Source organism: Gekko japonicus, unplaced genomic scaffold (assembly GCF_001447785.1).
Source record: "Gekko japonicus isolate JY-2015 unplaced genomic scaffold, Gekko_japonicus_V1.1 scaffold332, whole genome shotgun sequence".
NCBI classification, from domain to species: Eukaryota; Metazoa; Chordata; class Lepidosauria; order Squamata; family Gekkonidae; genus Gekko; species Gekko japonicus.
In genome coordinates, this window is record NW_015177015.1 from 534,188 (window position 1) to 549,895 (window position 15,708).

Genomic DNA, 15,708 nt, shown 5'->3' on the forward strand with positions numbered 1-15,708 from the left:
GAGTGCACCGGTGTGTTTCAAGGTGAACTCTTGTGCGGCGAAGCCACAAACTCCCGCGCCAGCCGGGCCGCCACGTGCCGGCGTGCGCCTCGAGCCTTTGCGCGCCCGCCGCCCAGGAGAGCGCCGAGGGGGCGGGTCCCCGGGCGGTTCCTCTCCCCGCCCCTTTTGGCTCAGGGGTTGGGCTCGATCAGCCCCCGGCACGTTGGAAGCGCAATGGCTGCGTTCAATTAGGCGCCCGGCAGGGAGGGAGGGCGGAGCGGCTGGAGAGGCGCGCTTAGCCCGGGCGCTTGAGAGCAGCGATCGCCGCGGCCCCAGCATCACCTCTCGGGCTAGAGCTGGCAAGTAGGGGACCCGTCCGCAGCCCTCTTCGCAGGGGTCGAGGCCGGAGGGTCGGGCAGCCGTAGTGGAAGAGCCGGTGCTCCCTTGCTCGAGTGTGTGTCAGTTTGTCGCGGCGGGGGCGGGAAAGCAAAGCAGATCTCCAGCTGGGTTAGTTTCGCAGTTGCTGGGGGAAGGGGGTTCTTTGCCACGAATGGCACGTGGGGGGCGTGCGGTGGTTGTTGCTTGAGACAGCAGCACCCAGCTGGTCCTGGAAGCAAGCGTGTGGGTCCTGCAGAGCTCTTCCGCAAGCGACTGACGCCAGGTGGGGACGTTAAAAGTACCCGAGTGACACTGAGGAGGGAGATGCAGGGGGAGGCGCTGCATCATCGGGTTCGGGAATGCACTTCAGATTTTACACCTACGTTCGTTGTTGCCCAGGGCTCAGCTGAAAGGAACCACTAGAAAAAAAACAGTAGAAACTTACCACCACCCCCCCCCCCCGAAAGACCGACGTTGCTTCAGGGAAACTCATATTGATCCAGTAACAACTCCCATTCCCTCCAAGCATTCAGCCGCAAAGATTTCTGTTGCGAGATACTTGCCAGCCCCTTTACCCTGGTATTTACTGTTTCCTATAAAAATGCATTTGATTTACACATTATTAGACAATAGTTTATTGGACAATACTTGGATATTTGCACAAGGCAGCATGTAGCCTAGACATTATTTACTGATCTCTTTGGGTTTATAAATTTAGTGGGGGGAGGTTTTTTTGGGTGCATAACTGGAATGTGTGTATTGGTGTGGAATGTCAGACTAATGTCAGGAAATGCTTAGAGTATTTGCAACAACTCTTTCTGATGTTGTAAATATTTAATAGTAATGCTGTATCAAGTCTGAAAGCATTAGTTTGATTTTGTTCGGAACTGTCCCTGTGAAAATGGTGCCTTTTTAGAAAGGGTACTTTGCTTTAAAACGATTGCATACATGCACATTTGATTTGCATTCATTTATTTCTGCCCTTTAGAGGCAAGAGATTTTGCCAGACGTGGATTCCAAATTGTCTCATGTAGTGATATCTCTTGATTTGTCCTGTGCCTTAAAAGATTGTTTTCCGACTCATAGATGACAAAATTATATTGAAATGTTAAAGACATCTTAACTGACTCATGCCGCTAGCCTTTGGAAGCCCGTAGAAGCTGCTGTCCCAGAAAAAGTCTTGCTTACCTGGCTGTCTGCATATGTTAGTCATTTGTTGAATTCTAATAGTCTAAATATTAAAACAAAAAATTGTTCTCATCTTCCCTGCCTGGTCACGTAATGTTAACTGACGTTTGCTATAAGCAGTTGGGCCAGTGACTTTTTACAACTCTTAGTTAACTCTCGGACACTAATATGCTTTAATTTGCCGGCAGGTTTCATCTTTCTCCAGCTCTGCATTTCTAGTGCCAGTTCATGTAGGAGACTTTGTCCAAGACCCGTCCTGTAGAGGGATACCAATATGCACTATGAAGTGGCAGATTATTCCAAGTCCGGCAGCAGCACAGCGTTCTTTGAAGTCCTCGACAAGTGCCAAGTCTTGCCTATGAAGGAGCTGCCTTCAGTGACTGGTTCTAACAGTGGTCGAGCATTCGTGAATTCCCAGATGTCCTTTAAAATTACTGTCAGCAATGGCAGCGAGAGCGTTGAAGCACAGCACAGCCCACCTGAGCTGCCGATGCCTCTGCTAGATCTCTTTCCTAAAAGACCCAGCATATTTGAAAGATTGCCTATTCTCCAGAGGACTCAGGAGACACGGTGCCCTAAAAGTGGCCGAGAATATTTCCAGCAGAAGGGTGAGTAATCAGATGCATGAACTGCCAAATATTTATCTGTGGTATCCTTCCCCCTTCTTCTTTCTCAGAATGCTATTTGTCTTCATTTATTTATTAGCTTGACAACTTTTCTTCACCTTCCACCGGTGCAAGATAATTTAAACCAGACTCACGTTGTAAATGGACTAGTTAGTCATCAGTAATCCTGAGTAATGGCAAGACCAGCTTTGGCAGAGTGTGCAGTGACAGTATTATCAAGGCGCACGGTGTCAGGGAGGAGAGCCACAGTATAATCCCCCCCCTTTTGTTCCACATATATAAGTTTCTGTGCGTTACTTCTGTCACGTCTTGTTTCTCCATTTATTCAGAGGGAACGTGGAACTGCTACCATCTTTTTCTGTGGAATTTTTGGTTCACTTTTAAGCTTTGTATCTGCAACAAAAGATATTTTACCTAGGTTTTACAGTTCATACTATATGCGCTTTTCCCGACAAATTTTAAAGTTTCTGTTTCAAAATGCTATCTTTGGCTTTAATACATTTAGGCTGCTCTTCACTACAAAGCACTGAAAATCTGCTTATACCTTGTAAATTAAGCTTATTTCCAGTCTCGAGATTTGGAAGCCAGACTGAGTGATGGAGTCTTACTTCGTAAAAATGGGGCATGATCTTTAGGAGGAGGAGTGATATATATTTCAAGGGGATATATGTAAATGTACATGTTCTGGTATGCCCCATAGGGCCCAGAAAGCCATAGGATGTAACAGAACGGTCTGCATTTACTGCTAGCTAATCTTTCGGGTGAAAATTAGGAGACTATCCTATGGATACAGTCTGCAGGGGGAAAGCTCCAGGACCAATGGGCATCTTACAGTTCCCCTGGAAGTGGTGGTGATTGTGGCACAATGCAGCTGTTTTCAGTTTTGTTCTGAACGTAAAGTACAGAAACTCCCATGAGGGCTGTTGTGTTTAAATGCTTTTATTATTAACGTCATTTAACTCACCTCTCATCTCAAAGAACGTTCAAGGTTGCCAGCACATTAACAATGCAGTCCTAAGCAGAGCTGCTGCACCTTTCAAAGCTCATTGACTTAGATTTGGGTTTAGAAGATTGCAAATCTATTTAGGACTGCACTATAAATCAGTAAATATGTGAAGCACCCAGCTTCTACCTCTCTCAATCACTGAATACTTGTATTAAAAAGGCCTTAGCTTTCTAAAAGATAAAATAGGTATAGCTAAGAGGTCTCGCATGTATTTGCTGGACCACACAGAATCTCACAAATTAACAGTTCTATGCGGAGTATCTGACTCCCAAGAAGTGATGGGGAATTTTCTTGATGTCATGCAATAAAACATCTGTGGAGGTGGTGATGTGACGTCTGTAGTCTTCATAAGGTGATCTAATTATTATTCTAATGTGGCAGTTGTGTTAGTCTTTAACAGAAAATAATAAGCCAATCCATTTGTATGGTTTTAGCCTCATTTTTTAAGTTAAAATGTGGTGGAACAGAAATTCAGTCAGAAATATGTCAAGGCCTACCTTAGTTTTACAGTTTCTTCTCAAACCATGAGACTTTCCCCATGCATAGTCCATCCTAGTGAAACTTTCTTTTTACATAAACATTCCAACGGCTGGTACCCCGGCCTTGCAGCTGTCATCTGATGAAGTAGCAATAGTCTACAAAAGCTCATACACTGTAATTTTTAAGTTAATTTAAAAGATGCAGATGGATTGTCCTAATGCTATAAGGCAATGTAGTTTTCATAAAAAGCCCTATGTCAGTGTCCTCTGTAATGCACTACTTATGATTGCTGTGGGGTGGGAAGCAAGGATGACTTTCAGCTAAAGTAGAGCTGACGTAATTGCAGCTACAGGGACCCTAGAAGCACCTTGCAGCATCACTCTGGCAGTGATTATAATGGCTTGCCTGGGTGAACATCTGGGTTTCTTTCTGGCTGGCAGGTGGTGGCTGAATGACTCAAGTGGTTCTAAGCCAACATTTTAAGAATTTTGGGAATATGTGATCTAGGTAGAAAAATTCCTCTTAGAATTTTCCATGGTGATACTAATTTTTCCCCCTATCAAATCTGAATGTAGACACTTCTGCGTTCTAGTCTGTGGGATCTCCTCTTGGGGGGTTCTTCCAAGATGCCAAAATCTTGGTCCTAGAGGAGGAGAAGCAGCCTTACCATGAAGGCATTTAAAATAGCCAGGCTTGAATATCTATTCTTGCTACCTGCAGAGGCATTCATTCATAGCCATCAAAGGCAGTTGGGAAGAATGAGATTTGAGGGAGATTCTAAACAGTTGACTTTCATTTTAAGACTTTCCTTGTATTTCACAATAACAAAATTTACGTCCCATGTGTATAATCTAGTGAAAGGGGCTTTTTCTATGAGAGAGTTGTTATGGGCTTGAGCAGAGAGCAAATAAATGTTCCAGCCATTTTTTAGTTGTTGCTATGGGTTAGTTTGCCAGACTTTTGGGTGAGGTGTCTTATTGGGGGAAAACCTTTTATCTTGATACAACCTTATTTTCTTACAAGTTGACCCCTGGATAGCGACTTTTCCTTATCTGCTATTCCTGTGCATAACTTTTTGATAATCACTTCTCGACTTTCCCAGTTACAGAAATGTAAACTTTTCTCTTGGTTCTGATGGTTAATGATAAGAGCATCTATATTGATATCGGCTCTGTAAGATAGGACTGATAGTGGCATGCCTAAGGTCAACTACTAAGTTCATGGCTAAGATCCAGGGTCCAAACTATGGCTTTCTGTGACTAAGATCATCTCAAAAAATAAGGAGCAAAAGATAATCTGTTTAGTAGGAGGAATGGATTAGTTAGTATATAGGAGGAAGCAGATTTGGGGAAGGTTTGGGAGTTGCAACCCTTTACTGGGGGGGGGGTTAAGAACGCTTAACTTTGGAGCTACATATTAATAATCAAAGCAGAATAATTTCAGAACAGGTCTTCTTCATTTCCTTGAAAGGAGCCATGATCTTAGTTATGGAAAAGCAGGCTCTGTGTTTACAAGGTACTATAGTTGTTAATGCCCAACTTTTAAGGTACCCTTGATTTTCAGATTCTCCAGAAAGGGACACAGGCCACAATGGTCAACTTGATCCTATATTTTGCTTTGTTAGCTGTGCTTATAATAGCACATGCCACCTGTGTGCGACTATAGAAGTCTTCCTCTTTTTGCTTAAAATGTACTTGGGAAAGATGGGAAGAGGTGGTGCAAGACCTGTGTAAGGCAGTGCCTCATTAAATAGAAGAAACAACTCTGTAGTTTTGAGGGCCATATCATGTAAAGGAGCCTTCTGTCAAAATGTGTCCTGTGATAGTGTTTTTCCATTGAACAGAAGAACATATCTAAATGTTATATTGTTTTGCTGCTCCAAGTGAGTATAATACTGTATTATTCCAGTATTTCTGTTTACATAAATTTCACACAATTTGAACTGTACAGATTTTTTCCAGCCATTCATGTGGCTCTACTGTATATCTGAACCTCAGAGGTGTGACATTATTAGTCAAGCGGACATTCTTTCCTAGCCTGGGTCATAATGACTGGCTCACACAGTCAATTTTTGTCTGTATGTGATTCTTCCAAGCATCTCTAGAGTTGCATTTGTAAGAAGAGTGCTTTGAGTGAGTGGGCATTCCACTGATGCTGTTCTAGCGTTCATAACTGATTTATCAGAGCATATCTAGAATCATTATCAAAGCAGGGGCTGTATCTGGAAAGAGCCTCCTTCAGATGAGATGCAATCTGTGTGAATGTATTTAAGCATTGTGTGGTGACCAGGTGAGTAGTTCCCAAGAGTAATTAAAATGTGCAAAAATTACCTGCAATGTATTTTTCATTTTGTTACACTGTATCTGTCTATATGTATAGGCGGATATAAAACAATTGCTGCCCAGGCAAAGATTATATGTAAGCTAAGCTATGGTAGAGCATTTCTCCTTGAAAATTGTGGGTTTTACAACTGATCTCCAGACTACATGATAGATCAGTATCCCTGGAGAAAATGGCTGCTTTGGAGGGTGGGCTTTATGGTATCATACCCTGCTCTCCCCAGGCTCCACCCTCAGAGCTCCAGGAATTTCCCAGTCTGGAGCTAGCAACCCTAAGGAGGGGAGATATTTTCTTGTGTCTCTTAATATAAAACTAGCTCTTTCAAATTAGCTAAAATTGTAAAGCATTCTTAAGAGTATGAGTTTTGTGATAAATTACTTGTATTATAACTGGAGTCTGGTTAACTATGAACCATCATTAAAAGTTTAATGATAGTATTGTGCCGGTTTTAAGTAAATATATATATATATATATAATCTCCAACACTGAGGTTGCCTGGTATAGGTCACTTATGTTAACCAAAACGTAGAGGCCACAGTCCAATACCAAACTGAGTGAAACTACATCCATTAGTTTCAGTGGCTGTAAGTGCTCTTAAATATATTGGATTGTGGCCTGAACACTTGTAGTAGGGCAAGAGAGCTATCACTGTGTGCAAAAAGCACGGAGTAGTCTTCATACAAACAATGTAATTGTACCTGGCGTAGAAAAGGAGGAATTCCTTTCTTTTCCTTTTTTTGTAAATAACAGCAGCAAAATAATCAATAGCAAATAAATTTCACTTTTGATATTTCAGAAAGGTTTTTTTCCAAAGCACTTAAGTCTTCCTTGATTCTGAAACACAAATTCCTTTTGGAATATGGGGTTTGTTTATCTATGGAAGGAAAATGCTCATCTGAGTCAGAAAAGAAAAAAATTCTTGTCTGTTTTGACTCTGGAAGAGTTCTGATGAAAATAATTCTCCTCTAATTATGACATGCCCCCAAATGGCAGAGCACGTTGTGAACAAAATCAGCCAGAAGCATTCCTTCCTGGTCAAAAGATGTTCATGCTTTACCCCTTCCCCACCAAGGCCCACATTAGCATCAATCTCAAGACTGAGTGATATGTGGGGAAAGGGGGAGCCTGGATCCAGGAATGGCTGCACTGCCTTTGGAAACGTGGGTGTTGTGTACTTTATCATAGGATGGAGAGAATCTCAAAATATATATTTGTAAAATGGGAAGTTTACTAAATAGTAGGGCTGAGGCTATGAGGATTTTGCTAGTTTTGGAAGTCTTTAAAAAAGGGATGAAGATATGTGATAAACCACCAACGAGAATCTGCTGGGTTTTTTTTGTTTTTTTTTAAAAACACCCCAAAAAAACTGTATAGAGACATTTACAATGTTTTGGCATTGGGAAACAGAGCAAATTGCATCTCCTAACAAAATGAATTTCACAGATCATATCAAATAATTGTACAACTATATTCTATGTGACAGTCGCACAACACCAATGGATTACCTGTGTGCTGGGAGATACTGTGTTGTTTTAGATATGAATATGATACATTATGTATTGCATCCATTTCTCAAAGAATATCATGTTTTTGCAACCAAAATATGATATCAAAGGAGAGATATATTGTATGCAATTAATTATTTTTGAAATATGTGTTAAAAGCTAGTTGATTGTAAAGGTCTGCAAATGCTTGGTGAAGTGTAATGAAAAAGCTTTCAAATGTGGCTGAAAAGTCAAAGATTGCTTAATCAAAATTCAATTACAGTTCTACCTTTTAGGATTTAAGTATCTTTTGAAGACCAGCTGCCAAGTTTTTTTTCCTACTGCCTTCACTATTAAGGCATCCAGTGTGTGAATGCTTTCTGTTTATACAACTCATGCTTCCCTGGTAATCTGGAAAAAGAATCCCCCCCCCCTTTTCTTTGTGGTTTAATTTGTGTTTATTAAATGATTATTCATCACTGACGATTACTTGGAAAAATGCTGCTGTAAGAAACAGATCCAGTTACACTGTTTCAATTTTCATGTGGTTTTGTGCATTTATGAATTGCAAGGATTTATTCAAACCATTGCAAGGTAATGAGCCAAGCTCTATCTGGCCAATCAGTACATTAACTTAAATATTGTGAAGTCCAATGTTGTTGATCAGCCTTTTGTATTGCTATGCTTGAACAGCCCTTTGATGGTTTTACGTGATTTCCTAATAAAAAGCACAGCAGTGGTATAAATCTGATTTATACGTTTGTTTCTAAGATCAGACAAACTTTTTTTTTATTCAGAGGAGTTTCTTGATGTTGAAGGATTTGGAGATAACAGACCAAGACTCTTGGTGTAAAGGAAGAAAAATAATTTTTTTCTTGTGTGCATTTGCATGTTTTGCCAAGAGGAAAAATGGCCCTGAGAAGACATCAGCAAATACCATAAAACTAACTTTTTAATGCATATTTCAATTGCTGTTATTTTAAGCTCTTAAGGGGTTGAAGATTTAGTTTATTCTGGAACGTTGCTGAGCTCTATGAAATGTGACTCTTGGGACTTGGTATTTTAATACTTAATAGAAATATATATAATAGTAGATGATGTATTTTTGCCTGCCTTCCAGGTCTGAAGAAGTTAGACATACTGGCTAAGGCAGAGAGTATCCAGTGTGTAAATCAATGTTCAGCTTTTCATAAAATAATAATCTTTCTGCCTGTAATCAAGTAATTTTTACAAGTGTGTGTATATATGAGAGCAAGACTACATGCTACAGCCCTGAAGCCAAGGAACTTCCCGGCAAGTAGTGTAAGGCCTAAACTTCGTTGCCAGTGTGAGCTGGTGATTCACTGCTGTTCTATGATTTGTGGTAGCAAAGCAGTTTAAAACCTAAAGCCGCCAACCCCTGGGTGAAAAAAAAAAGCAATTTAAAGCATATCATAGAAATTAAATTTAATAGTATTCTCTGTCAAAGCTGATGTTGCCTTTAGTCTTTTTAGCTGAAAGATGCCAATAGATGTATTGCTTTTGTTGCAAATGTATTTTTCCTTTTCACTGCCAAATAAAAATGAAACGGTTCTTGAGATGTATGCGCTGTTAACTAGTTCATGCTTAACATGGTTCAGATTTCTTTTATAAAGCATTTACATAGTAATTCTTTGGAATACTGGATGCCCAAAGCTAAGCAGCTAATAATATGTCATTTCAGATATCTAGGAGCAGGTTTGTGTAATGGGATATTTGCTGGGAGGGATGAGTGGCGCACTGCAGAGCTATCAGAGTAAAGGCAACTCAGTAGAGTGATTCCCTTTCATAAACGTTAAAAGTCAAACCAAAAATAAACTTCACCTTAATCTTTTGCCTGGAAATCTGTGCTTTTAAAATTATCTTCATGAGAATAGGAGGAAATGTTGCATGTGTTTGAGTTCTCATTTTGGTCTCTTCTGCCATCCTAGACCAGCTGGGTTTATTTAATCTGATTTGTACAGCGAGGGTGAGCCCCGATACAATTTACTCTTCCCTGGAATTGTCCTGAAATCATAAGCACTCCCCACTACACACACACACACATAGAGTACACAAATTGGTACTAGAGTAGGGTTGCCGGCTCATTTGCTGATGTTAAAATAAGCCACCCTTTTACTACACTTCCCTTGATTCCCCCCACTTCTAGTGCATGCCAGGCAGATGAGTTTGTGGTCTGGGAAATCCTCCATCGCTTTCTTTATAATCTACACACTGTTCTCCAAAAAACCCTCTACGTACAGTGGAATTAGCACACGTGCTCCATGTTGCAGGACTGCTTCCATTTAAATCAAAAGGAGCTCTTATTGTTGTCTTCAAAGGGGATGTAACTTAAGCTCTGTGAAACTTCCACCACTGTTAGACAACAGAAGCAACAAATATGACTCTCCCCCCTTTCCTCCTATGGACATGAAAAGAGGCTTCACCATCAGCGTCAGTGAGACAACAGGGTGGACCGTACTGTTGACGTTATTGGTTACTTCATGTTTAGCTTTGTCTTTCATTAGTTCTTTGAGGCTCTTCATATTATTCTTGAGACTACACTTCTAGCAAAACTGTTGCAGACCACAAGTGTTCTATTGAATACTGTCAGAGCATAAGAATTGTTTCAGTGGAATCACTGTGGCACTCCCCTGCCTCAGTATGATCTCAATTAATGAAGGGAATATAGGAGTACATTGGGTTGTATCAATGGAAAGGACTTCTGGGTGGAAGATTTCCAGGTTCCTTCTCTGACTCTTGAGATTTGGACCCAAGAGAGAGTGCAGAGTGAGAAAGGTGCTATGTTTGTCTGGTGTCCTGTCCAGTGCGAGCTGAGGCTGAGACAACGCTTTCTAGGAGTGAGTCAACGCACGACCACTGAAGAAAGCTTAAATCATCTTTATTTAACTTCACATGAATTCAGAAGATCATTTACTCACAATCAAGCTGATTGCTGGGTAGAGAAGTTACATCTTTGTGATCTAGGTCAATTCTATGGCTGTGGTGAGAAAGAGATGAGTTTCCCCTTCTCCTTGTGGTAAGGAATGAACAAAGAAACTGAAAAGAACAATAAAATTCCTATCTTCGCGCCTCTGAGCTCAGGAAATTACTCTTAATGAGCCAGTCAGAGGGAAGCTTCTGGGACCCCTAACTGAGAACTACAATTCCCAGGGGCAGCTTCTCTTAAAGATACACAGCAGTTTTACTAAACTACAGTTAACGCTGACTGGGTTAGCACACTTCCTGCCTGGAATCCTACAGGTTCCACTACCCACATGCATTGCTCATGAAGCCTTATAACTATAACTATGCATCATTGGCATGCACACAGCAGTGTGCTGACTGTCCACTCTGGCTACCTCCTCTGATTGTATAGACATGTATCATGACGTTTAGAAACCTCTGCAAGAGTTGTGTTCCATGTTAAACACACTGGCCCTTTTCACATTACCGTCCTAAACTGGATGTTATTAGTTGTTGATTGGATTTTGAGTAAAGCGATACAGGGACGGGGTTTCATACAGTGGATTTCCTTCCAATAATGAACCGTCTCAGTAGTACCATGGTCATTTCACAAAGTGCCACATTCCCCTGCCCTTTTTCACTATACTATCTTCCTCGGACATTTTTTTTTAACATTCTAAGGTGAGCGCTATAGTTCCCAGGTGATATGGAGCTTTGGGCTGGGATGTCACTAGTACGCTGATGACACCCAGTTGTATCAGTTGATGGATGGCTGACCGAATGCCGCTCCAGACAATCTAGCCAGGGGTCTGGAGGCAGTGGTTGGTTGGTTGAAGAAGAACTGGCTGAAGCTAAATCCGTCAAAGACCAAGGTCCTGTGGCTGAACCGGGGAGACCCTAGGTTGGGATGCTAACTTCCAGCTCTTCATGAGTAGCCATTATAACACCTAGGCCACTCATGAAGAGCTTAGGAGTGCTTCTGGATGCCTCCCTCTCGAGGGTAAGATCACAAATGTTGCCAGACTGGCATTTTTCTATCTGTGCCAGGTCCAGCAATTGGTTCCCTTCCTGTCTCCCCCTGACTTAGCCACAGTGATCCACGCAACACTCACCTCCGGACTAGGCTACTGTAACTCGCTCTACACAGGGTTGCCCTTGAGACTAACCAGGAAACTCCAGCTCTTCCAGAATGTGGCTGCACGTGTACTTACAAGCACTCCATCTAGAGCCCACATACAACCGATGCTCTGGCAGCTGCACTGGCTCCAAGTTGAATACCAGATCAGATTCAAGGTCTTGGTTTTAACCTTCAAAGCCTTACATGGTCTAGAACCAGCATATCTTAGGGACTGCCTCTCCTGGTATCCCCCCCCCCCCCGAGACCTCGGGGCCCTAGAAGAATAACAATCTTCAGATTGGCCCAAAAAGTGTTTGTCTTGCCTCAACCCGGGCCAGAGTCTTCCTGGTGGAATGCTCTGTCGCATGAGATCTGGGCCCTGTGGGATCTGATCCAGTTCTTCAGGCATACGGTTGAGGCAGCAAAGTTTCCATCCACATTGGCCTCCCCCAGGTCCCTCCCCACAATCTGTTATGTCATTGTACCAGCTTCCATTTACATACAGGTGGCGCAACCTCACCTGGGCAAGTTATGTTGTTTGTGCCTTTACTGCCATCTGGTTTGATTTTATTGTGATGGAAATCTGTTTTTAATATTTTATTATATTGTTTTTAATCTGTTGTTGCCTACCCTGAGCCTTGCTGTGCAGGGGAGGGTGGGCTAAAAGTCTAATATAAATAAAATAAATAAAAAGTGATACACTGGTCTGACTAAAGCGCTGGTGCAGTGTTTAATAAAAATTCCAGTCGTTTCCACCAGATTTCAGCACCATGCAAAGGCAGGAACGTGGAGCGCCATTTGCCAGCATGGTGCCATAGCTTGGTCAGTCATAAATAAATGAACAACTGGGTTGAAGGGCCCCACCTACAGTGACCCCCTGCTGCCCCCTTGCTTTTTAGTGCCCCCTAGGTAATCCCACCACTCCCTAGGGGGTGGTGCTGCCTCCTTTGGGAACCACTGACCTAGATGGTATGGCAGTCCAGGGGTGCACATGAGACAAGTGTGCTGCAGTGCTCCCTCTAAGCTGTGGAGTCTTGTGAGCAAAAGTTCTAGTTTGTGAGCTACTGGCATTAAAGTTGTTAGAAAGCACTTTGGCTACTGCATGAATTAGTTTGCTCTGGAGCCATCCTTTCCGAGCTAAGGCAAAAATCTGTGAGCGGGAGGCTAAAAAACTATGAGCTAGCTCACACTAACTCAGCTCAGAGGGAACACTGGTTTGCTGTCTTCCTAGGAATGGACTGATTATAAGGCTGATGAGCTTCTCTCCATTCTCCCTTGTTTCCTTCTTTGTTTCAAAGCTGCGATGGTAGAGATGTTCTCATCACATTCCTGATAGCTCAGTGATTGCTGCAATGGCTTTTTAGTATGCCACAAACATTGCAGCCTGCAATTTACTCTTCTGTTTTCTTTCTGTGGGGAGACCAAAAAGCTAACTCACAAATAACCTCTTTAGAAGCTGAGTTAGTCACACATTTTTTTAAGACATTCCAAAGATCCTGCTACGCGTCTCCTCAACTCGTTCTGTTTGGGGTTGATTTTACATTTTGGTCTCCAAATTAATGTTCTCTTTTGTACATATATGTAATTTCATTAGATAAGTATATGTGCCTGTATAGTACTTCACCAAATAGATCACAGGCTTTCTTGTTTCCTGAGCATGAAAAGAGTACCACCTCGTAGAGCAATCCTGAACAGGGTTGAAGTTGGTGGATTTAAAAGGGTGTAACTCTGTTTAGGATTGCACTGTTAGACACATGGTTGCAGTCCTGAGGTGGCATTCCTTGGCACAGTCCCCACTGAATAATAAACTTACTTTTGAATAATCCTGCTTAGGGTCGTTCCTAAAAAAGGGAGTAGGAGCAGTGAGTGAGGGTATGTGGAACGGCTGTGGGAAGACATATCAATAGAGTTTACTTATGGGGGGGGGCCTGCTGTAGTGGGATTGAAAGAGAAAGGGACTTGTGATGTCCTGGCAGGTGCAGGATACTGCTTCAAGGAACAGAGCCCGCTTGAAATTGTCGTTATGCAATACACAATTATGACTACCCATATGTGTGGAATAAAACTGAGGGATGAAACAGGCAAACGGGCTCTCATTTCCTTGTTAATCCCCCATCCTAAATCTTGTGCATTCTTGAGAGTCTTATGTGGGTACAAAATATGAAAACCGTGATCTGCTGAACAAGACGACTGTGCCCTCCATGGCTTCTTTATGCCTTTTCAGGGGCCTTAACTTACATATATTGGCCATGTAGCAAAATGCACGTCTGTTTCAGGGGTGACCTACCAGACCTGTGCCCAGCAGATCAGGGTCACCTGAAACAACTAAATAGACAGAAAGAGATTTCTTGTGACAGCAGTTCTTGACGTGTTAGAGGTTTTTTTAATTAGTTAAAGGTCTTTTTCTGAGTTTGCACTTCAGGTAGTTGGGAAATGTATTCACTTTGTTTTGATGGACACCCTTATGTAGTAGTAAGTTTTATTCATGGTCATTGACCAGCACACAGTACACCGAGACATCCTTGTGAACATTTTGCTACAGAATGCCTGAACCTGGACCATGTGATTGATAGGAACTTTGCTGGATCCCCCCCCGTTTGTGATAGCATATAATTATGATTTCAGAGAAAATAAATATTTTTGTCTGGTTTAGCCATCCACTTAGTTTCTAACAATCAAACTGTTTCTAGCCATGCTATTTCCATTTGTGCCGTATTTCTAGATACAGTTCGGGTTGCCATCCTCCTGGTGGGGCCTGGAGATCTCTCACTATTACAACTGATCTCCCGATAATAGAGATCATTTCCCCTGGAGAAAATGGCTGCTTTGGAAGGTGGCCTCTATGGCATTGTACCCTACTGAGGTCCCTCCCCTCCCCAAACCCCACCCTCCCCAGGCTCCACCCCGAAATCGCCAGGTGTTTCCCAACCCAGAGCTGACAACCCTAACTGTTGTCAGTCCAAAGCATGGTTTGGAAAGCTGTTTCAAACTGTGGCTTCATACCATCTTTGCATCCCATCCTTAACAATGGATTAAGTACTTTGTATAGTTACTTTTTTTAAAAAAAGGTTTAAAATAAATATAATTTCTGAAAAAAAGGAGAATGGCAGGAGAACTTGACAAGCACTGTGAGGTATCTATTGATAAAAAGAATTTGCCCATGCCAGCTGCCTATCTGCTGTATGGCCGGGGGAGGGGTGGCTGGAGGGTGCCACCTTGGTGCTGGGCAACATTTAACTGATCCCTAACTACTGTATGGCATGGGGGGATGCTGGTGGGGCCTAGCACCTCTTTGCACACTTCTGGGCAGAAAATAAATAAATATGGTGCCAAAAAAAGTTATTGCTACTCTTGTTTGCTTGGAAGAAGAGGAGAGAGAGACAAAAAACCCTCCAATGAATTAAGTATTTAGATCTAACCACAATTAAGGGAAATAAACTATGGTTAAGCATTGTGTCTCCAACTTGCTGCAGATGCAAAATTTCCTAGCATCTTAGCTACAGTTAAAAAATTGGGAGAACCACTCAAGACCATTCATTCTTCTCCCCTTTGCTCTTCTTCTCATCTTCCTCATTCCTTGCCCTTTCACTGCTAATGGAAGAACAAAGTTTGAGTCCAGGGGCACCTTTAAGACCAACAAAGTTTTATTCAAGGTATAAGCTTTCGTGTGCAAGCACACTTCTTCAGATACAATGCTAATGGTAGTTAGTGCTGAAGTTGTGCTGAGTCATCATTACCTGTAAACCGGAGTTGCAAACCGCTCTGGCTTAAAGCTCACTACGATTAGTATTCAGCTTGTTGCAGATATAATGTTAACTCCAGTTAGTACTAAAAAGAGGAAAGGAGAGAGAATTCAATCAAGGAAAGTGTTATGTAGTGGGTAGCCGCATGGATGAACGACAGACAACGACGTGGTGCATAGCACGCTTTATTAGCACACAACAAGACAAAGGGATAAACGGCCGGCAGGCCAACTATATACACGCCTGGAGACCGCCCCTGGTCACCATTGGTGGGTTCAAATCTCCCGCCACGGATCCCATTGGTTCCCCAGTGGAGGGACTAGGATCCTAGTCCCCATTGTTGTTTCGGACTGAAGCTTGGGCATATGCGCTGACCTCTGGTGGCGGTCAGCGGACACTACAC

At 42.3% G+C, this 15,708-nt stretch overlaps 1 protein-coding gene across 1 annotated transcript in view; it reads left to right on the plus strand.

The window, feature by feature from the left end:
- Positions 1-1,772: 1,772 nt before the first annotated feature.
- GLIS1 (GLIS family zinc finger 1) overlaps positions 1,773-15,708 on the plus strand; it is a 334,070-nt gene continuing 320,134 nt past the window's right edge. The window contains exon 1 of the mRNA XM_015427696.1: positions 1,773-2,153. Within this exon, the coding sequence (XP_015283182.1) occupies positions 1,820-2,153 (334 nt within the window). The 5' untranslated portion in view covers positions 1,773-1,819. The remainder of the gene's footprint in view (positions 2,154-15,708) is intronic.